At 46.1% G+C, this 27,447-nt stretch overlaps 1 protein-coding gene across 9 annotated transcripts in view; it reads right to left on the reverse strand.

Moving 5' to 3' along the window:
• Positions 1-27,447, reverse strand: part of SPRING1 (SREBF pathway regulator in golgi 1) — a 312,066-nt gene that overhangs the window by 264,603 nt on the left and 20,016 nt on the right. The window contains exon 5 of one of the 9 annotated variants that reach the window (XM_079942833.1): positions 15,738-15,910. The exons of 5 other annotated variants lie outside the window; for them this stretch is intronic. In XM_079942833.1, the coding sequence (XP_079798959.1) occupies positions 15,779-15,910 (132 nt within the window). In that variant the 3' untranslated portion in view covers positions 15,738-15,778. Of the gene's footprint in view, positions 1-4,240; positions 15,911-21,731; positions 25,237-25,931; positions 27,432-27,447 lie in introns of those variants that run through there. 3 more of the 9 variants (XM_079942832.1, XM_079942827.1, XM_079942826.1) reach the window with 3 other exon arrangements.

Below are 27,447 nucleotides of genomic sequence, written 5' to 3' on the forward strand. Positions count from 1 at the left end.
GGAAGCGTGCTAAGTGACAGTCCGGAGTGAAACACCGGAGCAAGCAAAAAAGCAATAGGAAGGGGCACTGACCTCAGAGTTCAGAGAAGAGGAGAGGGAACAACACAAATATATTATGAACTCGGGGAACTGGCCAAGCCAGCTTGAATCACTGGGCAAGGTGCTCTGGGGGAAAGTGGTGAGACTTGGCAAGAGGACTGGAGAGTGGTGCCTGGACCCCCGGGACAGTCTGCATGGCCACTCGTGCTCTTTGCTGATGGGAAATGTGTGGAGCCGGTTGGAGGACAACAGGAGACCGTTGAGAGAAAGCAGATGAGGCTGTTGCCAGATGTGGCACTTGGTTCTTGCCACCTGGCTGCCCTCATTCATTTCCACTCAGCAGAGGTGGAGGGGACTGTCCAGTTCACCTTCACTGGTGGGGTTACATGGATGGGGTTGGAGGGTGAAGAGGATAAAGGGGAGGCCTGACTGGCAGCCAAAAGGAAAACATAACCACAGCCCCCCCCCCCACACACACAACCCCCAAGTGGTAGCAAACAGGATGGACCGGTGGCCACGAGCCAAGACCTCTGGGTTCACACTTGACTCTGGGTTGGTGGCAAAGCAGTCAGGCTTCCCTTTGCCGGAACGAGGCAGATTATGGGAAGAGGCACCAGCATTCTTAAAATTGCCCTGTCCTCACAGACCTAAAATTAGCAAGACTGTTTACACTGCTGGATATGGATGCTGAACTTCATATTAGTAAATAATGTAATAATGATCCAGGGCTCCAACGTCTGAACTGCAGTTACCTTTGCCTATGGCAGCTGACAATGCATTTAATAGGCTGTAATTATCACTAATTAGGTCACTGTCCTTTGTATTCAGGGATGGCTGATATTGTACCTGTACCTGGCAAAGAGCACCAAAGAATGAACCATATAATCTTTTTCTTTAAACAACTTTTTGAGATATCGTTCGCATACCATACAACTCAGTGGTTTCTGGTACATTCACAGGGTTGTGCAACCATCACCACAATCTAATTTTAGAACATTTTTGCCTCCCCTAAAAGAAACCCTGTACCAAGAGCAGTTAGTCCTGAGTTCCCCTTCCCTCCACCCCCTGGAAACCACGAATCTCCTTTCTGTTTCTACAGCTTGCTTATTCTATACCTTTCATATAAATAGAATCATACAATGTTATCTTTCGGGATTGGCTTTCACTTGGCATCATATTTTCAAGGTTCATCCACGTTGGAGCATCTACCTGTGCCACGTCATTCATTTTCATTGCCAAATATTATTCCATTGTATGGATATGTTGCATTTTGTTTATTGATTCATCAGCTGATGGACATTTGAGCTGTTTCCACCTTTGAGCTATTATGAATAACGCTGCTGTGAATGTTGGCACGCTCAACCAAGTAACGTCTAAAATTGCAGTTGCACTGATTATCCCACAACTTCAAACCCTGCATGTCTTTCTTCTAACCTAACAGTGTATGAAAACACACTATGCTTTCCATCTTATCTTTTCCTAAAAGGCAGTTTTGTGTGAAGGGATCATGGCAGCCTATGAGTTGGAATAGTGGAATCTGTGAAGAGACAACACCTGAATGATTTGGAAAAACAAAACTGCTTAGCTAGGCAATGCTTCCTATGTGACAACTTTGCAATGTGCGTGAATTTGCACATCTGTACGCTTATGAGACAGGCCATATGCAAAAGGTGCAAACCTGGGGCCCCGAGGCCAAATTCATCCCCACAGGCATGCTGTGTTGGATAAAATTATTGTATCCAACATTTTAAAAATATGATAAAAATCTTGATTCCTGCTTTCTCTTGAAAATGTAGGACCTCTAGCCTCACAAGTACTTGCCTTTCAGATGGGGTCACCCTATTGCAGTTGCCAAGACCCCCCGGTTCCCTTTTGTCTCCCTGGCTCTGAGGCCAGGCTCAGCTGTCATGGATCATTTACAGGCACTGTTGTTTTTATGATGCTAGAGAACCATCTCTCTGCAGCCAGGCCTCCACCAAACATGAGAAAATCTAGCTGAGCAAACTTCAAGACAAATGGAGAAAGCGTATTTCTTTATGGAGAAAAAGATTATTCCTTTGTGATTTAATATGCACAATCGTATATGTATGATTTATATAGATAGTATGTATCACTCCTGTCTGATGCCTGTCTGTCCTCTATAGGCGCTAGAGTCTGCAACCCTAAGCCTGCAGTCTTTTTTTTTTTTTTTTTAATATATTTTTCGCTGTGCTGGGTCTTCGTTGCTGCACGCGGGCTTTCTCTAGTTGCGGTGAGCAGGGGCTACTCTTCGTTGCAGTGTGCAGGCTTCTCATTGTGGTGGCTTCTCTTGTTGCAGAGCACGGGCTCTAGGCACGCGGGTTTCAATAGTTGTGGCACACGGGCTCAGCAGTTGTGGCTCACGGGCTCTAGAGCGCAGGCTCAGTAGTTGTGGCACATGGGCTTAGCTGCTCCGTGGCATGTGGGATCTTCCCGGACCAGGGCTTGAACCCTTGTCCCCTGCATTGGCCAGCGGATTCTTAACCACTGCGCCACCAGGGAAGTCCCAAGTCTACAGTCTTTTCATATGTGTTTGTAGCATCTCTCCTATCTGAGCGTATCTCCTAGGTTCTCTGAGGACCATCCCTCTAATTTCTTTTTGGATCCACCGCCCCTGAGACTATCAACCTCCTATGGAACTATCAACCAAAGATGACTTGATATATAACAGGCTGCCAATCCCAATGAAATCTTTGAAGATGATAACAGGTGCATTCATTAAGCACTTGCTGTATGCCTGGCTCTGTTCTAAGCTCCTTAGGTACTCAGGTACTCAGGTTTTCACCTACCCCATGACAAACAAGGTAAGTGAGTTGTCCAAAGTCAACCAGTAAATGGTGGAGCTGGGATTTGAAGTTAGGCAGTCAGATTCTGGAACCTACCCTCTTGACTACTAGTCTAGATGGCTATTCTAGATTGATTTTTCTTGGGTGTGAGGTCTCTTTTTTAACCAAGTGAGAGAAACTGAAGCACGGAAGTGGCCCAAGTCTCACCCAGGATCAAATCAAGCCTGAGTGCCCAGGACTTTCTTCCACGTGAACCATAAGTGAATTCCCTGGTCAGTTCCTTGTAGGTACCTGATTCTGCTTTATAGAGACCTTCCCATTCTGAGCCCATCTTTATTTTCTCAAATGTCAGAGGTTTGGGGATAGTAGTAGATAACTTTTTGGCAGGTATAAGAACGCATTCAGAAAAAAAAAGCTTAGAAGCTGCCTTTTCTCATTAAGAGTTAAAAAATAAAAAAGCCATGTCCCACAAGGAGATGAATTGTAATTTTTACAACTTCAACTGATTACAGGCTAAGACATATGAATAGCAGCAGAGAGTGGCTGAGAGTTTCAACTTTCCATCCACAGAGCTCGTTGGGGTTCATCAAGTGCAATCACACCCATTTCTCCCTTTACTCTAGAAACCTCTTGAAATAGCTCCTGGGTTAAGTATTGTGATCACCCATCTTCTCTTCACAGATGGGGACAGTGTGGCTCAGAGACATGGAGGGATGCACTCAACAACCCAAGGTCACAATGCACCAAATGAGCAGCAGCTTGGGGGTCAGAAGTAGTTGATTCCATACAACGTGACAATTATCAGCTTGTGCCAGGGCCTCAGAGCAGCACTGAGAATATACGGACACAGATAAGATGCACTTCTCTCCCTATGACGATAAGGCCTGTGTTTGGTTCAGATATGCACCCCAGAGGAGTCCCTGTTCCTCCAGGTGCCCAGAGGGCTGACCACTCTGGGTTTCCGGCAGCCCCTGGGGGCTGAGGCCCCAGCGTGCTGTGGCGCTGGCCCGCCCTTTGGAAATTCTCCCACCCGATCCAGCCTTCTGCTAGTGGTCCCCCCACAATCCAGTGAAGCCTGGTCACCAAGGAGTCCAAACAGGTTCCCCTCAAAGCCAAAAACTGAGCCAGACCCCTATATCACTCCTTACACCAAAATAAATTCCAAACACACTAGTGTTCAATTTAAAAATTAAAGCCATAAAAAGGCTAAGGAGAAAAAAATTGGTCATTAAAAAAATATATAATTGTGGAGAGGAAAAGGCAAACACAAAACCTAATAGCCATATAGAAAAGATTAATATATCTAACTACATAAAAATTAAAATCTCCTCCATGGTGGAAAAAAAATACAAACGCAAACAATAAACTAGAAAAATATTCGTAACACATTTATTTAGTATTCAAAGAGCTCTTATATATCTCTATTATAAAAGACAAAGTCAAAACACAAAATGTGCAAAGGACACGGAAAACCAGTTCATAAAAGAAATATAAATGGTCAAATAAACACATGAAAAAATGTGCTCATAATGCATGCACGTTACAATGAGCCAGTTTTTCAGCACGAATATTGTCAAAGATGAAACAGGTTGATAACGCCCAGGGAGGGTGAGGATATGGGGCTGGTACTTTCACACATTCTTGGGGACAGTAAACCGGTGCAGATATTTGGAGCACAATTTAACAATATCTCTGAAATGTAAAGTGTGCATGCCTGGTGACTAGCAAGCCCACTTTAGTAATTTATTCTACAGTACATTGGCTCTAGCACTGCAAGGTGTACATACAAGGAAGTTCCAGCAGCAGCACTATCTGTAGGTGAACACTAGAAAAAACCCAAACATCTATCAACAGGCAAATGATGAAGTAACTGAAGTTAAGCATCCAGCCATGTAAAATAACTAAGTCTATACGTGTTGATCTGGAAAGATCTCCAAGGTATGCTGATATCCCCAAAAAAGCAAGACTCGAACACCTTCAGACTGGCCCTGACTACCAGTGGTATCGCCTCTCTTGCATTATTTCAATTCCAGCCCAACAGTCAGGGCTAATTTACTAACTGAATGACCCTGGGTGAGTCACTCAATCTCTCTGTGCCCCAGTTTCCTCCAAGTGAATGGGGACTATAAGCACTTGCCCCTGTCAAAGGATTCAGTGGGATCATACATGAAGCACTTAGATGAATTTGGGGCAGTTGGTAAGCACTATCTAAATACTGGAATTTTTTTAATTACCATGAAGCGAAAGAGCAAGAGACAGAACGGTGCAGATAGCACTCTTCGTAGCTTTTGTACTTACGGGAAAAGCAGACATCACATGTGCGAAGTATGAGCTTGCACATGCGTAAACGCAAGAAGATGGTGACATTGGAAGAAAACAGAGAAACGGGGGACAGCAGTGGGAGAGGGACTTTTCACAGTAAAACCCTTTTTAATGTTGACCCACGTACATGTATTAGCTGTTCAGAAATAGACAAAATTAAAAATTAAAAAAGGTTACATGTAAATACATATCCTTATACCTGAATAGAAAATTTCAGGAAAGCTGTACAAGAAATTGTTAACAGTGCTTACATCTGGGGAATGAGATGAGCTGGAAGACGACTTTTACTTTTATTTCTCTTTTTATACCACATTATTATATTTTTTAATCTCAGATGCCTATGTGAGCTTTATAGCAAAGAACAAAAAGACATACCCAAGCCAAAAAAGATAAAGAACAGAAAAAGGCTCTCTTTTCACATCACTTATGAGACTTGTCCTCCCCAATGGTCTAGTTCTTTCAGCTGAGCAGCCAGCCATCCTGGAGGCTGGGCAAGAAGCTGGATGGGCAGGACTTGAATCTGACGGCCGGTCAAGGTTCTGGGCACAGTCTGGCATAGGGTATTTCACCCATCCCATCTCCCATTGGTAACGGAATCAATATCCACTTAAAAACCCGTGGTGGCTTCCCACTGCCTACAGGAAAAAGTCCAAACTCTATAACACAGCATGAAAAGTCCTTTGCAATCCATCCCCCTAACCTCTCCAGCTTCATCCTCCACGTTCGAGTCATACCACGCAGTGTGGCACTGGGGGAAAGCATGGCGGGCACGAGGGACAGGCAGGGCTGGGGAGAAATCTTAGTTCTCCACACATTAGCCTTAACCTCTGCTGAGCAATACAGTCTCCCCCCAGCATCATCTGAAAAACAGGGATAATACCACCTACTCCGTGCAGGACGTTGGAGGATTTAACAAGAAAGCAGTTAGCATACTGTTCGGTATATAATCGAATGATGCTATTTGATGGCTTTAGCACTTTTTTTGTTACTGCTTCTGGTTTTGGTAGAAGCTCTGCCTTCCATCCCCTGATCTCCTTCCTCCTCTTCTGCCTGGCAAACTTCTCATGAAGCCTTTCCTGACTCCCTCTCTGACTTCCCTTAGTATTAATTCACTTGCCCATGGTGATACTCACCACTTTGTATTATAATTATGTTACCCAGGGCATGAGCGGTGTCTTATGTATCACTTAGTACAGATCTGGGCAGAGTAGGTGCTCAGTAAATATTTTCTGAACGAATACATTTCATCACCTACCCTCAGTGAACCTCTGGACACCACCTTTACCACGTTCATCTTAAGAAGGGGATTAACTGAGAAAAGGAAAATAGGCTTCCAATTCAAGAAAGCAGACAAGGGCTGCAGTCATCTCCCCATGGCCAGTCTTTTGCCTCAAAGAAAGTTGCACAGACCTTTACCATGGGTTTCTTAATGCTTTGCCATTTCTCACTTCTCAGACTTCCCTTTAATGTTTACCTGTTTGCATACAATGTGACCCCTGGGCACCATAACACTGCCTTCTCTTTCAAATGAAATGTTTATGACAAATGGAGAAGCAACCCAACCATTTTGCTTTCCAATTACAGATGCACTAGCGCACCAGCACCTGAGAAATATCAACCTTGTTCTCTTCCTGTCTTCGACCCCGGAAAATGTCAGAACAGATGTTTCTAAACTGTGTATAAAAATAAACAAAGCCATAATGAAGGGTCCCTGGCTGGCTCCCACATGCCCAGCGTCAGCCTGGAGTGCGGTTCAATGGCTGTGGTAGAAATGCAAGAAAGGAAAAGAGAGCTGGGTGGAGAGAGGGGGGTCTCAGCGCCCTGAGCTGAGGGGCGGACACTCTCTGATGCCTGCCTGGGGGGGCAGGGGCGCGGGGGGAGGCTTGGCAGGATTTGGATCCTTGCGTGACTCTGGGATCTGAGTCCCCTCTGTCAAATCGAGTACTTTGTAGCATAGATTCTAGGGCTGGTGAAAGGAATGAGAGAATGGGGGAGTGGAGGAAGGAGGGTGCAGGTGAGGACAAAGAAGCTGCATTTATCCAGCAGCTCCTATGTGCCTAGTGCCATGCTGGGGACGTTTGTATATACGATCTCATTTCATCCTGATGTCCCTTCTGGGAGATGGGCATTCCCATTCTTCAGATAAGGAAACTGAGTCCAAAGAGGGGCACTCAGTCAGAATTCCACCCAGCTCCATGGGGCTCCAATCCCAGCCCTTGCACTACCCCCAGCAACAGACTGGGGCAGGCCCTCGCCCTCTACAAGGAGGGAGCACTTGCCCTTTGGGTGCCCATGAGCTTTAGCTGGTGGAAGCCAGTGACTCCCTCTTTCCTCTGCCCAGGCAGCCCTGGCCTTCCTTCAGGCAAGAGGAAAGCCGCCTAGAGAAGCCACATCCTAGGGTAGGGGAGAAGGTTGTACTGCCCTCTAGCATTCGACGGACCCCACACACCTCTGCATCTCTTATGGCAGCTCTTTCCCTTTAAAGCTGCCCCAGATATCCATTTTAATCAGATTTTGACTTAATAATAATGGAGAAGCACCCTTGTCATCCACCCTGTCACCCATCCAGAATTGTAGGGGTGGCCCTGGCCCAGCAGTGATAATGCACATAAAGAGGTCACGTGTGCAGATACCCAGGGAAGTCCTTAACGGCCCTGGGCACTCAGAGTCACTGGAATTAGATTCCAGGGCTCTCTTTCTTTTAAATGGCACATCCATCAACTTTAGTACAGCAGAGGCTCTGATCCCAAGCACATCTTTGCTGAAACACAGTGTTCTGAGCAGGTAAACACTGCCCCTAACCTTTAAAGACACAATGACTCACCCACAAAACACGGGCAGGAATTCCACATTTGCTTGGGGCGGGGAGTGGGGGGGGGGGGATGGAGGAAGGGGAGTCCTCTGATGGGGAAAAACCAAGGTTTATGCATAATTGATGCAAGATGTCAGTTTTTGGATCAGATGAAAGATTTTCTGGTCTTTATCCTGCTTAAGAGAATTTATAAATTTCTTTTTATCGAGTAAGTGCTCAGCAATCAGAAAAGAATCCAATTCCAGATAAGCCCATGCTTTAAAACAGAATCTTAGGCACCCCCTCTCCCCCCACCCCAACAAGGGATGGATCCCAGTTTCAGAACACTCATATTGGCTCTGCAACTTTCTGGAAATTTCCCTGACCCTTGTTTGCCTCGGTTTCTCCTACTGTAAAATGGAGCCACGCGAGCTCCCGTTAGTGATGAGGTTTGAGATATAAGGCTCTTAAAGGTTTCAAGAATCCTGGGCTTAGAATTCTCATTACAAAAGCTCGTTTCACCTTCAAAGCACTAGAGCATTAACTAGATCTGCCTAATTACATTGCAGAGGAATGCCTTGCATTTATTTCACCTGAATGTGACAGAAATTGGGGTGGTCACCCGTCAAAAATGTTCCTGTGACCGAGAGATAGATACATAAACTTTCAATCTTATCTGATTATCAATGAAGGTTTTGTGTGGGTTTTTTTTTTTAAGGTCTAAATATTGGGTGCATGATAAAAAGAACAGTTCCTTTTTGCAATATGCCAGCTGTCAAGGGTTTCCAGGCAAGATATTATTTCTTATAAATAGATATGGACAATAGATAATGTCTCTATTAATATCACTGAAATGTGGTCCTCTCCTGCAACTCACCCGAGACGGGACAACAGTGTATTAAGAGGCAGATGCCAGACGAGAGACTTTTTTCTTGTGACAGTTTGAGCTCCCGTGCCGCAATTAACTTTTTCTCCCCCTCCCTCTCTTCCTTCATCTCATGCAATGCGGTTCAGTAAAAGAGGGCCTGTATTTTCCTCTTGCTGATGGAAGTTGATTAGCAGTCAGGTGGAGTGATGCTCAGGGGACAACACAGCGGATTAATTAAATCACTTCTACTGGCTAAGTGGTGACACTTTGATTTATAGCAGAGCTCACTCAACCAGACAGCAGCTTTTCTTGCATGCCGAAGGAGAGAAGGGCCACACTGGCCACTGGTTGGAGGCCAAGGGCTTTGCAAACTTTAAAGACAAGCATCCTAGTCATTACAGCAGAGGCCCCCCGCTGGGCTCTTTTCTCCAGGGCAGGGGGACCTGCAGGCTCAGGAGAGGAGCTGGAAAGAATGGAGCTGCCGAGGCAGGCCAGCAATCTAACAAAAAGCCAGGGGATCTGTTTTAGAACACGAAGAACTCTATCACACCCCTGCAGAAAGCAGGTTTGAAATGGCTCAGTGCAGTCTTCTCTAGGTCTGTCTCTACCAGGAGGGTTCGTTAGCATCGCACCTCAGTTTGCCCTAAAGACACAGCCCTACGACAGTTCTGTCAAACTGATTCAGGGGGGCTTGTGACTATTTTCCATCACAGCACAGGGTCTTCTCAGTGAGGAGCCCTCAGACCAAATGCACACAATAGCTGTGCTCCTGGTGGTATGTTTTATGTTGTGAGCTGGATACATCTTGTGGCTAATCTTGTTTTACTCCTTGCTTGGGCTGCTAGGAAGCTCAGAGGTGACCATGCAGCCCAAACCGCAGCCCCTCACACATGCCCCTGTGTATGAATGCCTTATGGACTGCATGCAGAAGTCTCTCCCAACTCTCCCTTTATGCAGAACACGTCTGTTTATCTTAAAGTGTTTGGGGGAAAGCTGCCTCCAATTCCCTTAGGAACAAGGTCATATAGGATAGCTGTCAAAACCCTAGACTTCACACATATTAAGCAGACTCTAGTTCTCTGATAACCTGTATTGGAGAAGGGTGCCTGTTAAGACACAAAGTCCTGGGTCCTACTGCAGACTTTCTGAACCGGAATAGGTCAAGACAGGGCCCAGGAACCTCCTAAGCAATCCTGGAATGTTTGAGAACTATAGTTTTAGAGTGAGACATTCCCCAAACCAAATCTCAGCCCCACCAATTAACAGCAAGTCACCTCAAGCAAGCCCCTTCATCTCTCCAGGTTCCCTTTCCTCAACCATAAAATGGCATTGGTGAGAATTAAATTCAATGTCTGTAGGTAGGCAAACACCTCACGTGGCCGGCTGGAAACTGTAAGATTCAATACGTGGGAGGCGACCCAAGTGGCCGTCAACTGATGAATGGATAAGCAAATGTAGTATATAAAGAAATGAAATATTATTCAGTTATAAAAAGAAAGTTCTGAAACCTGCCACAACAGGGATGAATCTTGACGACAATATGCTCAGTGAAAGAAATCAGACACTAAGGAATAAATATTGCATGATTCCACTTACATGAGGTACCTAGAGAAGTCAAAGCCATAGAGACAGAAAGTAGAAAGGTGGTTGCCAAGGCCTGGCGGGGAGGGGAGTGAGTGTTTAATGGGTACAGTTTCAGTTTGGGAAAATGCAAAGAGTTCAGGAGCTGGATGGTGGTGAAAACTGCACAACGATATGAATGTACTTCGTGACACTGAACTGTGCATTGAGAAATGGTTAAAATGGTAAATTCTATATTAGGTATATTTTATCACAATAAAAAAATAAAATAAATGATAGATATTGTTACCCTCCCACCACCAACAAACCAAGTGTATTTTGGACCCCCCCCCCCATTTCCTGCCTTGCTCCCTCGGATCCTCTACAATCAATTTAGAAACAAGGCATCTGGTTGAGGGGTGGGAGGAAGGAGAGCCAATGAGGAATGGGAAAGAAATGACAGTATCCAGCCTCTCATTGCTTTTTCTTTAACCCAGGAGTCCCCAAAGTCTCCAAGATGCCAGAGAACGCTCATCCCAACTGTGAAGGAAGCTGATGCAACATCAAATATTAAAAGGGTAGAGGAACTGGCATAGCTTTCCATATAAATGAATCTACTAACATATATGAAGATTGCTTTTAAAATTCAAATATAATTATTTTTTAAAAGGCATCCTGTGAGCTCTGTCTCTCTCCCAACGCTGACACTTCTGGGCCCCTGTCATGCTCCAGTGAGGCGCCTGTTGGCAGCCATCCCAAAGCACTTTGTAACATGCCCTCCAGATCCTAAGTGAAAACTGATCAAAGAATTGGCACCGGCAAAGACAAGACTGAAATCAGCTCTCAAAGGGGTGGGGCTGAGCTATTGTCCCTCTTTGTGGGAACAGCTGCTTAACGGGGAATTGGAGCGGCGTGATTATAATATGCAGACGGGCCCCTCTGTTAACAGAAGCCGGCTTAAAGTACTCCGGGGGCCTCCACCTTGCGTTTTGGCAAAGGGCTCTGCGAGGATGCTGTGTCAAACCTTTTTGAAAATGTCTCCTTGACACGGAGGGTGAGTGAGGGCGCCGGTGAATCTCATTACAGCCCCACGCCTCCCTCTGCTGTTCCCCTGCTCCCTTTTCTTGGCTGCTGCCGAGGGGGAGCTGCACGGCGGGGGCGGGGGGAGTCATCCTGGCCCCAGTTTTAATCAGGACAGAGGAAATGCGGGAAAGGAGAGGACCTAGGAGCCCAGCTCCTGAGCCCCATGAGGGAGGGTATTTGTCAGTCTGTGGATTTGCAGATTCCCCGGGGCAGGGGGCAGGAAGATGGAGTGAGTTTCACCCAAGTTCTTATAAATAATACGTCACTGGGAAATTCATCTTCATCGTGCTCAGCACCATCCCAACACTGGGGGCCTCAAGGAGCCCCGAGGACACCCCCGACCTCTGGTTTCGCAGGCCAGGGGAGGGGAGGAAAGCGATCCTTGAGGCGTTAGGCTCTTCCACATTCCTCATCTGACATAATCCTCCCCTTCACCAGAGGAGGAAACTGCACTTCAGGAAGGTTAAACCAATTTTACAGAGGTCTCCTAGGAGAAAGTGGCAAGACTAGGACACACCCCCAGTCTGTTTCACTCTAAGGCCTTTTGTTTGTGGGTTGGTTTTGTTTTTAATTGCACCCACCCTAAAAAAACCAATGCGTTTCTTTTCTAGGGGGAAAAGTTGGCTGCTCCCAAAATCCTGCCTGCCCCAGTTCGGAAGGATTTCACTGCCTCCTCCACCCATTGGCAGCTAAAAGGCCCCCTGGCCTCCGTCTCTGCAGTGACTGAGGAGGAGATGTGGAGGGAGAGGGGGGAAGCCGGGGAACAGTTTTAAAATGAATATATGCATGTGTCTCTCCTGCTAATCACTGGAATGCATTTTCAGGAGAGGTGAGCAGAGGGATTAGCTGCAGGACTCCCATTAATGTTAACTTTATTTCAGTAATGAGGTGCCAAGGCATGGAACAATCACGGTGGCTAATACGGTGTAATCACAGTGATGAGATACGCATGCTGGGAAGGGAGGGAGAGGGGGCGAGAGTCAGGAGGGGGAAGCTGCTTGCTAGTGGGGACGATGACACCAAAGAGGCAACAGGAGCCAAATTCGAGAGGAAAAGGGAAGAGGCAGGTGAACCCTGCTGAGGGCTGAGCTGGCTGAAGGAAGGCGCCGCTGGTAGGCAGGAAATAACAACAGCAACTCCTCAGTGAGGACTTACATTGGCCAGGCCAGGTGAGGAACCCTGCTCATTTCATGGCATCCTCAGGAGGAAACAGAGAACTGGGTATTATCCCCACTGTAGAGATGGGCAAACCGAGTTTTTAAAAAGTTAAGTCATTTGCCAAAGTCACGTGGCCAGTGGAGGAGTCTCAGTTTGAAGTCAGATTTCTCATAATTGCTACACTTTACAGTATGTCCCCTCCGCTATGAAGAGAGGGTGGGAGAAATAACATGCAAACGCCAGAAGCTAGAAGAGTAGCACCAGAAGGAGGAAGAAGTGGCTTTGCACATGGCCAACCCCCCCATGACGCTGATGCATGGCTGTGTTCGTAGGGCTCACCACACCCAACCAGAGCCATCCATCTGGATGTCTTGGTGATGCTGAGAGAGGGGGGATGAAGGAAAGGAGGAGAATCGCTCTCATCAGCCAAGTTCCAGGTACCACCTGTAGCCAGGAAAGAAATCCTCAACACACCCACAAACAGAAGCTAGAATGTTCGCTGGCTCTCCAGACCACACAAACCCTTCAGTTCAAGAAATGTCTGCTGGCCAGAAACCATTTACTCTCAACAGAGCCTAGTGTCTCTTCAAGTGTGGTCTGCAGGCTCATCTGGGTGCCCCTGGAAAATGCACCTTATCCCCGGAATAAGCGCTTCCAGGGAGGGGCTCTGTAGCTGCCCTTCCACCAGAGCCCTGGCTTAGGGTTCCCAAAGATTTCTCTGTGCTTTAAAGAGCTTGCAGATGTCCAAGGCACAGCATTTCGATGTCTATAACCAGTAAGACACACTCTGCCGGTCAGTCCTGCCCCAATCCATGACCCCATCACGTCACAGGTTGCTTAGAAGCATGCAGTTCATAACATTCAACACCATTACGGAGCACCTACTATGTCCCAAGCTCTATTCTATGCCCTGAGAATATAGAAGGGGAAAAATCTAAGTCCTGTCTTCCTAAAGCTGGCATTCCAGTGAAGAAGACAAACAGGATGCCCTGTCGGAGAGCGCCGTGAAGAAAAACACTTGCAGGACAGCAGCGATTCTCAACCAGGGCGATGCTGCCTCTAAGGGACAGTGGGCAATGCGTGGAGACATTGTTGGTTGTCACAATTGGGTGGGGGGGGTCCACTGTCATCTGGTGGGGAAGGGAGATGGATGCTGTTGAACATCTTATAATGCCCATGACAGCCCCCACTGCAAAGAATCGTCTGGCCCCAAATGTCACTAGCGCTGAGGCTGAGGACCCCTAGCGCAGAGAAGACAGAGATGTGCTCTTCAGGATAGGGGTGCGGGAAGGCCCCTGGAGAGGGACATTTGAGCAGAGACCCAGGGGAGTGAAGGACGTCTATGGGCAGAGGGGAGGCGCACACAGGGCACAGCACCTGGTTGGACTAGGGATTTCAGTGTAAGTGCGAGGGAGCCTGGGGGTTCCTGGCAAGATGCTGAGACGCTCTTGCTTACCTTTCCGGAGAGTCCCTCTGCCTATGGAGAGCAAAGGGGCACAGAAGGACCAGCTGGGAGGCTGCTAGCATCATCTAGGCCAGAAACGCAGGGGCCTGAACAAGAGCAGGAGAGGCGGGGTGGCAAGAAGTGGTCTGGTGCAGAACACGCCGTCAAGGTAGAGCCTTTGGGACTTGCTCATGGATTGGATGAGGGTGTGACAGAGGAGTCAAGAGTGATGCTTGGAGCCCACTTTCCACTAGGTCCCTGGTCCAAGTGCATCCCTGGAAAACATGACTCCATGCCCCCCTCCTCCCCTTAATCCAGTGTTTCTCAACTAGGATGACTGTCCCCTCCAGGGAACATTAGGCCGTGTCTGGAGACATTGTGGGCTGTCACCACTGGGAATGAGGGCTGCTACTGGCACCTAGTGGGTAGAGACCACGGATGCTACTCAGCGTCCTACAGTGCACAGCAGAGCCTCCCCACCTCCCACCTCAAAGAATCATCTGGCCCCAAATGTCAACAGTGGTGAGGCTGAGGAATCCCTCCCCATCCCTGCCCCCTGCCACATCCTCTCACACAGGGCCCGGCCCCACCAATTTAGCAGGACTTCATCAGAGCCTGGAGATTCCGAATCAATGCATGTCAGTGGCTAAGGTCCATATTAACTACATCTCACTTGCTTCTGATGGTGACACAGATCAGATGCTGCTGCTGTCGCCGCTGCCACCACATGAAACAAGAGTGTTGGAGAGCAAATTCATTATCCAGCTGTTAAGAGCGACAGCATATACATGTCTCTCTCAGACTGGGGGACCTGGGAGCCAGCCCTGCTGTATGACTAAGTGGCTGCCAGCCTCCTCCTCCCTGTAACCTTGACACGCCAGGGCAGGGCCTCCAACGCACAAGCTAAAAATCCAAAAGGCAACATCGGCGGCAACAAATGGATGGGTTAATTTGTTTCATGCCCCTGTCGCTAGCAGACTTTCATGGTTTAACATCCCAGCTGCTTGGAATCAGATTCGGCAGAAGGAAGAAAATGTGACGTCAATGTAGAGATCCGATTGTATTCAGTTGTGTTTGCTTAAAAACCGGTTTTGGGTCCGCTCGGACCTCTAGCAACAAGCTATCACACTTCCAGGTGGTATCTTTAAGGAAAGCTAATTAGGGTTCTTGGCACTTGTAGCACGAATGTTTTACAATCTTCTTCAAAGCAATTTGCCAACATTAGCTAATTAAAACACCCAGCCTTCCGTTGAGGGACAATGGGAAGAAAGTAGAATCTTCATTTCTGAGCATCTGCTGGAGGGTAAAAGCTCTGAACTCCTGTTGCTTTCACTTGGTGGAGGTCTTTCTCCGAAGGTGGCCTTTCATGGTTGTTAGCAACCTTCTAGGGACCACTGAAAAGACTCCATCTTTTCTAGCACTTTGTCTCTAAATAAAGGACAACACTAAGAAGGGAGTTTGACCAATTAAGACTGGTTCGCTAAGCCAGAGGTCAGTACACTATAGCCTGCAGGCCGAATCTGGCCCCCGACCTGTGTAAATAAAGTTTTACTGTAACACAGCCAAGCCCATTTGTGTACATAGTGTCTTTGGTCGCACTCAAGCTACGACAGCAAAGTTAAACATTTATAACAGAGCCCGTATAACTTCAAAACTGGAAATACTTACCTTCAGACCCCTTACAGAGAAAGTGTGTTGACTCCTGCACTTCACATCTGCCTTGACCATGATCTTCCACCTGGGAGGGTCAAACTGCCCCTGGCCCTGACCAGGCTTATCTCATGCATCCATCTCCAGGTGTCTATGTCATCAATAGGGCTTCTGAGATTCTGCACTCTAGGCTGAAACAAGAACCAGCACACCCATGTGGGGAGAAAACCTTTGTATAGGACAAGGGGCTCAGCCTAGACATGGGCATGCTGTTGGCAGAAGGGCAGAGAGGGCCCGGGAAAGAGCACAGACGGCCTTCATTTTAAGTCACTTCTTGCCTAAGGCCATTGCATCGCATCAAAATGCAGGGCTGGGTCTGAGCCCCACTTCCTGGCTCCTTGGGCCTGGTAAACTGCATCCCCTCTCACGGATCGTTTCCTCCTGTGTAAAGTGGGAAACATTACCTGCTTTGCAGGGATGCTGTGCTGTGTTTCACTATGTCTTTCGAGACTCCGTTGTCAGTGCTGCCACACAACGCTCCCTCTACTGAGGGCCAGAAGGGAGGACCGACCCCCATTAACCGGTGTTCCCCCTATTCAAACCCCCCCATTCCGGTCCTGGCCCCACAGCTCTCCTCTCAGAGTCTCATTACGGTTATTAGCACAAGACCCCAAATGAAGGCCTCTGAATAAGTGTCCTTGGACAGGAGAAAGGTTATGTAATTTTAAAAAGAAGGAAATTTGAATTTACTCCCCCAGTGTAAAAGTGACAATTAGGAAATGTCAAAACCCAATAGACTCTTTCTCCCTTTTATTTCATTTTCATAAGAATCGCAGGACCTGCCTTCCCCTGCAATTCATCCCCAACAGCCCTCCCTCCCCAGGCCCCACCACCCAATCTGAAAATTCCGTGTTCAGAATTCACTCCCCTGTGTTGCGCACCACCCACTGGGTGAGGCCTCTAGTTCAAGGAAGAGCACAGGGATGGAGCTCGCCAGGTCCCGGGGTTGCCTAGGATTGTTGGGAGGGGTCAGGGGCCACCAATGAAGTCAATTCCTCTGGTCCTGAGGTGTCCGACAGCAGGACTGATGTGACTTGTCAGCTTGGGGGTGGCAGAGACATTCTAGACACCCCCTTCCATTTTTCCCCCAGCCTCACTGGTACATGCTTATCTGCCTTTGTGTGGAGTAGCTTGAAGGGTCCTTATTCATCCAGAACAAAACTGCTTTACGAAGGTAAAGAAAAACTCTGCTGCTGGAAACACTCCCAGCGTCCCCCTTACAACAAGGCCCCTCTGCCAATCGGCCCCTTGAAGAAGGAACTGGGGAGGCAGAGCTGGGGGTGTCCAGCAGACAGGAGAAGGGCCCTGCCTACAGATGCTGCACAGGCCTTTCAGAATCAGAGGACAATGCATGTGTGTCCCACAGACTCACAAACCGCCATGGGCAGGACTGGGGTCCTGCAGTGTAGACCACAGAGGGCTCAAGCAGACCGCTAACTTAGGGCATCTAAACAAGGAAACCACAGACTCCTGCAAGTGGCCAGGCTTTTAGCTTAGTCCAAACCCCTCATTTCACATTTTGGATCCACTCAGCTGCACTGCCCACTAGAAGCTTCTGAAGGTAAAAGGGCTTAACAGCCCGTTCACAGCCTGAAAGTCACAGAATCATAGCAATTCAGGGTTGGAAGACGGAAATGAGTATTTGCTGAACGCGGCATGTGCAAGAAACTTTACATACATAATCTATTTAAGCCAAAAAGAGCCTGTGAGGAGGGTACTGTCATGCCTGTCTTACAAATAAGAAAACCAAACTCCAGAGCAACTAAGTATTAGGGTAAAATGACGCTACTTGTCAGGGGCAGAATTGGAGTTTAAGCTCAGGTCCTTCTGGCTGAGCCTGGCTCTCCACTCTGGGTTCCACTTCTTCCGTGGGGGTCCCAAGCACAACACCTCTCCCCAACACCCACACCAGCCCTTTGCAAAGCTTCTTGTACACATTTTAGAAACAGCTTTATTGGGACATAATATAAATATAAAATGCACACCTATTTCAAGTGTATCCTTAGTATATTCAGAGTTGTGCAGCCACCCCAACATGTGTTGCACTGGAATTATACAACATGTGGTCTTTGGGGACTGGCTTCTTTCACTCAGCATCATGTTTTCAAGGGCCATCCATGCTGTAGCTTGTGTCAGGACCTCATTCCTTTCTGGCTGAATCATATTCCATCGTATGGATAGTCCACATTTTTGTTTACCCATTCATCTTCTGACAGGCATTTGGATTATTTCCACTTTTTGGCTGTTGTGAACAACACTGGTGTGAATATGTGTGTTTTTCTGCACATTTTTTAAAAAATCACATTTTTACTCCTTTTATTAAAGGTTGAAAGTTATAAACACCTGTTCTCTCATTGAACAACACTGCAAATATTTGTTGAAATGACGAGGCATGTACGACAGGAGAAGCAGCTGGATGCGGTGAAAAGAAAGTAGGTCAGGAGTCAGGGCACAGAATTTACTTTTTTCATTCATTCAATAAAGACCTATTAAAATACAGTATAAGGCATTATACTGGATACTAATGATTTCACCTCCTGACCATTCTATCATTCATTAAAAAAAAAGTTTTTGCCCATTCTGTCCTAGAAAACAAAGGTCAGTCATTTATCTTTCCAAGGCCTCACTCTCATCAGCAAAGTAGGGACAATACATACACCTGGGTATACCTGGGAGGGCTGGGAGAAGGTATAATGATACACCTGAGAGTCCTAGACTATCAGGGACTCAACAAATATGATAATGTGACCCATATGACAAGAGAAATGACTTGCATTCATTTTCCTTTCCCCACCTAAGGTAAAGTATTGCTTTCTACTCAATGATGAAATGTTTCACACGCCGGGAACTGCCTGTAGAATGAGAAACACACAAGCTTCCCTGCCTTATAGAAAACAGATTTGGTTTTCATAAGTGGTTGAATCTTTAAACGCTACCTCCAAAGGTGGAAAAACCTTTTAAAGCAACAAAAGCAGGTCAGAATGAAAACAATTAGTTGGTACCTGACAATCTACCACGGAGAAGGGAAAAAAGGAAAAGACCTTCCACAGAACGTTCAAGTTCCTGGCATTGCACTTTCCCATCTTTGCCAGAAGATGGCGACGTGGTCCCACAAGGTTGCATTAGTGCAACGTTGGCGATGGAATCACAGGGACAAAGGGCACCTGAAGTTGTGCTACTTGGAGACTTGTGCACCTTGTCAATTGCACTGCAGAGGTCTGGGCATCGCTAAGCACATTCCAGGGGAGAAAAAGAGACATGAGGAACAATGATGTGTTTACAAAGGCTACAGGGATCTGACGAAATTTGCAAATGGCTTGAGGTCTAACTCCAGATATCACCAGAATAAAGTTACTGGGGGTGGAGGTAGGGATAAGGGCATTAAAACATTATGCAAGTTAGTATCAAATAATTATGCCTTTATGTTACATCTATTCCAAGGAATATTATCATTCATTAAAAATCAAGTGGTATTAGATATGACACCAAAAGCACAAGCAACCAAAGAAAAACTAGTTAAATTGAACTTCATCAAAATTACAACTTTTATGCTTTAAAGAACACTATCAAGAAAGTGAAATGTCAATGCACAGAATGGGAGAAATGTTTGCAAATCATGAACCTGATAAGGGGCTCATATCCAAAATATATAAAGAACTCGAACAATTCAAGAATAAAAAGACAACCCAATTTTAAAATGGGCAAAGAATTAGGATAGACATCTCTCTAAAGAAGACGTCCATGTGGCCACTAAGTAAATGAAGAGATGTTCAACATCATTAGGCATCAGGGATATGCTAAGTCAAAAGCCACAATGAGATACCACTTCATCATCACTAGGATGGCTGCAATCAAAAGGACAGACAATGACAAGTCTTAGCAAGGACGTGGAGTAACTGGAATCCTCATACACTGCTGGTGGGAATGTGAAATGGTACAATTGCTTTGGAAAACAGTCTGGCAGTTCCTCAAAAGATGAAACATACAGTTACCATATAACCCAGTAATTCCACTTCTAGGTATATGCCTAGAACAGAAAGTATATGTCCGCACAAAACTTATACACAAATGTTCACAGCAACGTTATCCACAATAACCAAAAAGTGGAAACAACCCAAATGCCCATCAACTGATGAATGGATAAGCAAATGTGGTCTATTCATATGATGGTATACTCTTTAGCCATAAAAAGGAATGAAGTACTGAGACATGCTACAACATAAGTGAGCTCTGAAAACATGCTAAGTGAAAGAAGTTAGTAACAAGAGACTACATACTGTATGATTCTATTTATATGAAATATCCATAATAGGTCTATCCGTAGAGACAGAAGGTAAATTAATTGTTGCCACAGGCTGGCAGGGAGGAAGAATGAGGAGTGGACTGCCAACAGGTATGGGGTTTCTTTTGGGGAGATGAAAATGTTCTGGAATTAGTGGTAGTGTCTGCATAACTTTGTGAATAGGAAAAATTACTGAACTGTATACTTAAAAAGGGTGAACTGTATGGTGTATGAATATTTCAACTAAAAAATAAATTTTTAAAAAAGAACAAAGTACTGATACATGCTATAATTGGACAAACCATGAAAACATGGTGCTTTCATGTTTGTGAAAGGAGCCAGTCACAAAAGATCACATATTGTATGATTACATTTATATGAAATGTCCAGAATAGGCAAATCTACAGACAGAAAGTAGATTAGTGGTCATCTAGGGCTGGAAGGACTGGGGGGAAATGGGAAGGCAATAGCTAACGGGTATGGGACTTCCTTCTGGGGTGATGAAAATGTTCTAAAATTGATTGTGGTGATGGCTGCACAATTCTGTGGATATACTAAAATCACTGAATTGTACACTTCAGATGGTGAACTGCATGGTAAGTGAATTGTATTCTCAACAAAGCTGCTACCAAAAATAGAGTTCCAGGGCTGCTGGGTCACACAAAGGGGGAGGGGCAAGGGGTGGCGTGGAACACACCATTCTCTTTGTTACCAAATGAATGATGCCCCCTGGAATTGTGAAATGAAATGTGGGCCTTCACCCACCTCCCTGGATCAATGCATTCTTGGTGGGCAGTGACCTTGGTTCTGTAACTCCACAGCCAGCCTGGCATGCAGGCCACTTTCTCTGCCTTGTGATCACCAAATCAGATGTCAAAGCCCCATTAGAGGGTCATTCATTTGGTTACAAAATGGTAAAATAGGATCACAATTTTCTTTTTTGTTAAATATATTAATATATGTGCATGTATATGAAAAGAGATACACACCAAATAATGGTGATCTACAAATGGAAGGATTATGAAAGCTTTTATTCTCTTCTCTAATTTTCTATAATGCAACATGTCACTTTATAATTCGGAAAAATTAGAAAAATGCATACAGTGTATATGCATCAACTGTGTTGCTGTCTCACAACTGCATGTCGGCATTCTATTTTAAACTGGTTATAATTTAATTTGCTTTACTAATCAGTACTACATACAAATACATAGAGTTTCCTCAAATCCTTTTTGAAAAGAAACAAGCTATACTAGTGTAGGTCTATGAATGAGGTGGGACTAAATAAATGGTTCCTGGATGTCCTAGCATAAAAGACTTTCTCTGGAAACCCAAAGTGACAGTTTATCCTAAGGCGGACAGTAGCATCGACACCTAAGAATGTTTAGGTACTATGTTCCCAAAACCAGAGGCTCAGGATCAACTCGATTTTAAATTCCAGAAGACTGTCTTCCAGTTCTCTGTACTCCCTAGCACAGAGCTAAGCACACAGTAAATGCCAGGTAAATACGTGCTGAATGAATGACTGGGGCTGGCAATTCCACATCATCACCATTCAAGGGGCAACGAAGTTTAACCCAGGGTTTCTCCACTTCAAAACACAGTGGGGGCTGTGCCTCAATTAGAGGCCCACAGTACTTCTATACACACACTTCGTGACAATCAAAACTGTCTTCACACATTGGCTTATGTCCCCTGGGGGGCAAAATCTCCCTGCAGTTAAACACCACAGGTTTAAAGCAGCACTTTCCAGGCCTTGAAGCTACCAACTAGAATCCTGGAATGCCAGGGCTGGAAGGACCCTCATACGTGCTCCCCTGTACACTTTCACAGATGGGCAAACAGGCCCAGAAAAGAAGAGACACATTGGAGCCAAGATGGCTTCAGCAACGCAGCTCAGTGTTGCTCCCTACCCCGTGCTGTCCTTCGGGTTTGCGTAGAACTCAGCATCATTTCCTTCAAGGATTTTATCAGTCAGTGAGGCTGTCATAACAAAATACCACAGACTGGGGAGCTTAAATGGCAACTTATTCTCTCGCAGTTCTGGAGGCTGGAAGTCCGAGATGAAGGTGTCAGTAGGTTTGTTTCTCCTGAGGCCCTCCTTGGCTTGCAGACGGCTGCCTTCCTGAAGCCCTGGTGTCTCTCCCTCTTCTTAGAAGGGCACAGTACTATTAGATTAGAAGCCACCCTCACAGCTTCACTTTAACTTAATCACCTCTTCAAAGGCCTTTTCTCTAAATATGTTACATTCTGATGGACTGGGGTTGGGAATTCAGCATACGGATTTTGGAAGGAGACAATTCAGCCCATTATAAGGACTCTGCTCAGTGGGAAAAAGAATGTTAAGATAGAGCCCTCTCACCTGGGTTGTGCTGAAAGGCTAAGATCCCCTTTCAATGCATTATTCAAAAACCCTTCCTGGCAGGACTAGCAGCAGGTGAAACATTCTGCTTAAATCAAGGATGATCCAAACCCAAGGTCAAACAGCAAGCTTCAGAGCAAGTAACCCCTCCTCCACCGAGGACCTCCTTCTCACCGCTCAAGAGCCCAATATGGCACTACATCACAGGGGCTAAAAGTCCAGGTCCAAGAGCAAAAAAAGATCTGGGTTCCGTCACTATCCTGGTTTAAACCACTAAGACAGTGTTCCCCTACGCGAAGAAATTAATCCAAGTTCGTTTCTTTAGAATGAGGATAAAAAGACCTACTATCACATAAGCGTGGTTGTTAGGATTAAATAAGAGGCCTTTAGCGCCAGAAATGATAGGAAGACAGTCGCTGCTATCACAGTGTTCCTAGGCTGGGCCCGCATGCACCTTCCAGGGCTCTGAAGTTGGCATCTAACAGTATAACCTGGAGCAAAATTTAACCTGAGCATCAGAGCCTTGTTCTTAAAATGAAGATGAGAAAGAATACCAGCCTCAGAAGACAGTGCCGTGTGAAAGTGATGGTGCAAATGTTTTTTGTCTGGGCAGGAATGGTCAAGAGACTATTGTACATTTTGCCTCGGTGAACGGGAGAGGAGGAAGAAGCGGGCAGTCACGGGCACCGAGTTAAGCCTGGTGTCTTCGAGGGCACCAGCAGCAGATCTATTTCCTTCTCCTTGCAAGGGATACTCCTCTGAGTCCCTGTGCACAAAATCGACGGGCCCTGGAAAGAGTCTTGGTTTGTCGTCACTACCAGATGGTCCTTCATTGTCTTAAGGAGAGGGAACCCACTCAGGCACAGGTCCCACAGTCTCCCAACAAGGACTATGCTGAGGACAGAAAGCCTAAGGAATTGGTGCCACCAAGTGGCACAGACAGCAACTGCTCTTTGTGCCCCTGGCACCTCCGTCTTCTCTCCTCTCCCCTTCCTCTTCCTCCCATCTAACTCTCTTCCTCCTTCTTTCCTTGAAAGAGTGCCCACGACCATGGTTTAATTCAGTGACCATCCTTGAAGGTCTGAAAAGGCTGCGGTGAAAAGACAGGGCTTTAAGATCATACTGGACTTGACTCCGTAGTTCCTCCCTGCGCTAAATCAGGTCAATGAGCTTATTTGTGTCAAATAAATGAGCCCGGCTGACGGCTAAGCAGCTGCAAGACTATTTATCTCAGGCCTCCAAGCTGGCACTCAGCAGGCTACAGGCAAAGCTCAGGAGGGGCACGGGTGTCAGGGCCTGAGCTCTCGGAGCACGCCCTGGATTGCTGCCCAGACAAAAACCTCCCGAGAGAAACTGAGTCCAGCATGTGCGGGGGGCGGGGTGGGGGGGGGGAACTCTAGGCCTCTGGGACTATGGAGGTGAGCAGAGAAGATTCCAGCTCCAAATAGCAGCCCACAGAGCATCTGGGAACATCTTTAGAAAACGACATCCCTCCTGCCCTCAAAAACCATCACATGCGCCACAAACTTGACAAAGCAGAGTTGGCTTTTGGGGAAACTTGGCTGCTTTGAGCTCAGCTCATCCTTTCCCCAAACTAGACATCCAGAAAGACGGTCCCCATGTGTCCTTCCCAGGCATTTTATATATTTTTTTGTTTTTTTAATTCTGTAGTGATTCACTGAAATGAATGACATACTTCAGAGATCTGGAGTGGGGCTCCCCCCCATCTTTTTCTCTTAGCTCTCTCAGGAAAGTGGGATTCTGCCGTGACAGGCTTTGACCTCAGCACATTTCCTGCAGGTCAACTCTGGCTGAAATAGAATGTCTGTAACTTGTTTGTGAAGAACACAAAGACTTGTCTCCCCACTGTGTAAAAATCGGATAGAAAAGGGATGCAGAAATGCAATGACAAACTTGTATGCATTTCCAAAAGGGCTTTCAATCCTACCCTGGCTTTATTTTAGAGGCCAGATTACACAATTAAAATGTGTACTTTTAAAAAAATAAATAAATAAAAATTTAAAAATAAAATGTGTACTTTTCCCACTCCGTAAATCAATTAGCTATAGTTAGGTTAAGCCAACACAACAAGAACTTTTAAAATATTATGTACAGCAGGATTCTACCTTTATTTATGTACTAACACAAAATACACATTCATGTACGAAAAAAGATAACTTTACATAAAAACTTTAATTAGTGGTTATATTTGGGGGCTGGGGATCTGACTATTGTGGCACAATTTAGTATCTTTGTAATTTTCTATATTTTAAAATGTAATTCCCTACATTTTCAGGTTTCTGCCTAGTAATCACGAAAGAAATGAAAGGGAAACCTTTTACTGAGCGATGACTACAGAAGCCCTTAATAGGAATTCCAAGATGCTCTGAGCATCTCGGGTTAAGCATGCCTAAATAATTTAGCACTGTATTAAGGTATAGCTACATAGCACATTCTGGGCTTCCCTGCCAAAAGGCAGCTGTTTTTATGATGGAAAACACAGCAGCTGTCTTCACAGGTGCAGAGCAGCAATACATAATAAGTTGGTCCCAGCAGAGACGAATATGGTCTCTATTGAAAATCTGAGGAGAAAAAGGCAAAAAGTGGTGAGCCCCAGTCGAAATCTTCAAGAGAGAAGGGGAAGCCCTGATTTGAAGAAAACAGGCTCCAGATAACTGGTCTCCACTTACCCAGTGAAAATCAAAGCCAAGGACCAAGTCGCTGGGCTCTGGTCTTGCTTTAACACGCGGCAGGATCTTTGGCACAAAAATCGGAATTTTGGATCTGCAAGATACCTTAGCAATCACCCTCCTCTGACAAATGAGGAAACCAAAGCCAGAAGAGGTTAATTTACTCAAGGTCATTAATGCCTGTGCTCTCATCAGTAAAATTAGGATGCTACTCACAGACTTCATCTTGCTGTTACACTTATAAACACACACACTCCTCCCTCAGTAATAGTGACATGTGACCAACATAGTCTGAAATCTTGAATTTAACTGATAGCCAACACCACTTTTTCTCATTTAGCAAACACTTCTGATTTTGATAACCGGATGTAAGCTGATGAGAGCTTGCCTACTCTATGCTGCATAAAAAAATGTATGAATTTAGAAAGTCCAAAGACCTGAGGAACTACTGACCCTACCAAAAACTTGGAAAGTACCCTCTTAGAAATAAAATGCATTTCTAGCAGTGATATGTTTTGGTTCCTCTGAGCCCACAGACTGTACAGTCCTGAGAAACAATACAGCTGGACCTCTATCCAAACATTTGACTGACTGCAGGGCCCGCTGGTTGTAACTGGCCAGTTGTTTTGTTTATTATAATATTAAAGGCTGTACTTCTATTTTTAAAAAGTCCAGCAGTTCAGCTCTAACAGCAGACACGAATCGAGTTGTACAATTGAAGGTACGTGGCGAGGGGCTGCCGGGACACGTAGTTGGCCACACAAACACAACCGCTGTTGTTCCCCACTCAGGCCCTCGGAGGCCACCTGTTCCTCTTCATGTCTGTGTAAGCTGACTGGACGCTGAATGTTGCAGACATGTGACTGAGCGAAAACGGGGATCCTGGTACCCAAAACTGTCCTCACACCATGACAACACACTATGCAACAAGAGTCCACAAAGGCAAAGGGCCTGGAAGGCAATGCACTGATGCCACAGAGTCAGGAAAAGTGCTGTGTAGGAAAGAACTCTCACAATCCCACCGGATTCTTTTTTCTTTTAATTATTACTACTTACTTATGTGGTACCTTTTAGAGTAGAATGACCAGTTTTCCGAATGGAATCTGTAGTGACTCATTTCCCCTCGCCCCACCCCCAAAGGCCCTCCTTGCAGAGAGCCACTGTAGGGGGATGGGGAGGGCAGATCTGCAGCCGGGGGGTGGGGGGGGGGCTCTCTGTAAACCTGGTCATTCTGCCCACAGGAGGTGTCTGCACCTGGATTGTGACAGCGCGCGAGGGATGCCACCGCAGAGTAACAATGCCATTCCTGGAGGCAGCACCGGGCTGGTAGAGACCAAGGAGGAAGCAGCACGTCCTATGGGATTCCAGGGTAATTTAATCAGCAGCACTTGCATGCGGCAGAAGACAAGGGCAGCGAAATAATCAAGTCCACTCTCAGCTCCTGGTAGTTTTTCTGTTTAACCGAAGGGGGTAAAATGTGACCCGAGAGAAGGGCCTCTCTGCCTCGCCCGGCACTGCTGATGCGTGGAGCTGGATGACTGTGTCACGGGGGCAGTGGTGGGCTCCACCCACTACACATACCGCCTGCCCTCAGTTGTGATAAGAATGTCTCAGACGTTGCCAACTGTTCCCTGGGGGCAAAACTGCCCCCATTTGCTGCCCTAGATCAACTGGAAAAGCTAGTCAACAAGTGAGCCACTTGATTCTGAGTAATGCAGGGTTGAAAAAAACAAGAAAAGGGGTTTAAGGCCTCCTTCAGTGAGGAACGCTCTGTAAGAAAAAGACCAACAAAAGTAAAACTGGCCAAGGTCAAGAAGAGCAGTTTACCACATGTGAAAGATAAACACCCAATCAAAATATGGGAAGAAATTAAATATCAATTAGAACATAGAGATCCATTAGCAAAAAGAGTTAAAAAATGATACCAAGGGGTTCGTAGGTATATGACAAAAGACACTCCTCGCATACTTTATTTATTTTATTTATTTTTGGCTGTGTCAGGTCTTAGTTGTGGCACATGGGATCTTTTGTTGTGGTGCGCGGGCTCCTCTCTAGTAGTGGCGTGCGGGTTTTCACTTCTCTAGTTGTGGCACATGGGATCTTTCGTTGTGGTGGGCGGGCTTCTCTCTAGTAGTGGCGTGCAGGTTTTCTCTTCTCTAGTTGTGGCGCGCAGGCTCCAGGGCATGTGGGCTCTGTAGTTTGCGGCACGCAGGCTCTTTAGTTGAGGCTTGCGAGCTCAGTAGTTGTGGCGCACGGGCTTAGTTGCCCCATGGCATGTGGGATCTTAGTTCCCTGACCAGGGATCAAGCCTGCGTCCCCTGCATTGTAAGGCGG

The sequence above is a fragment of the Stenella coeruleoalba genome, assembly GCF_951394435.1.
Source record: "Stenella coeruleoalba genome assembly, chromosome: 14".
NCBI lineage: Eukaryota > Metazoa > Chordata > Mammalia > Artiodactyla > Delphinidae > Stenella > Stenella coeruleoalba.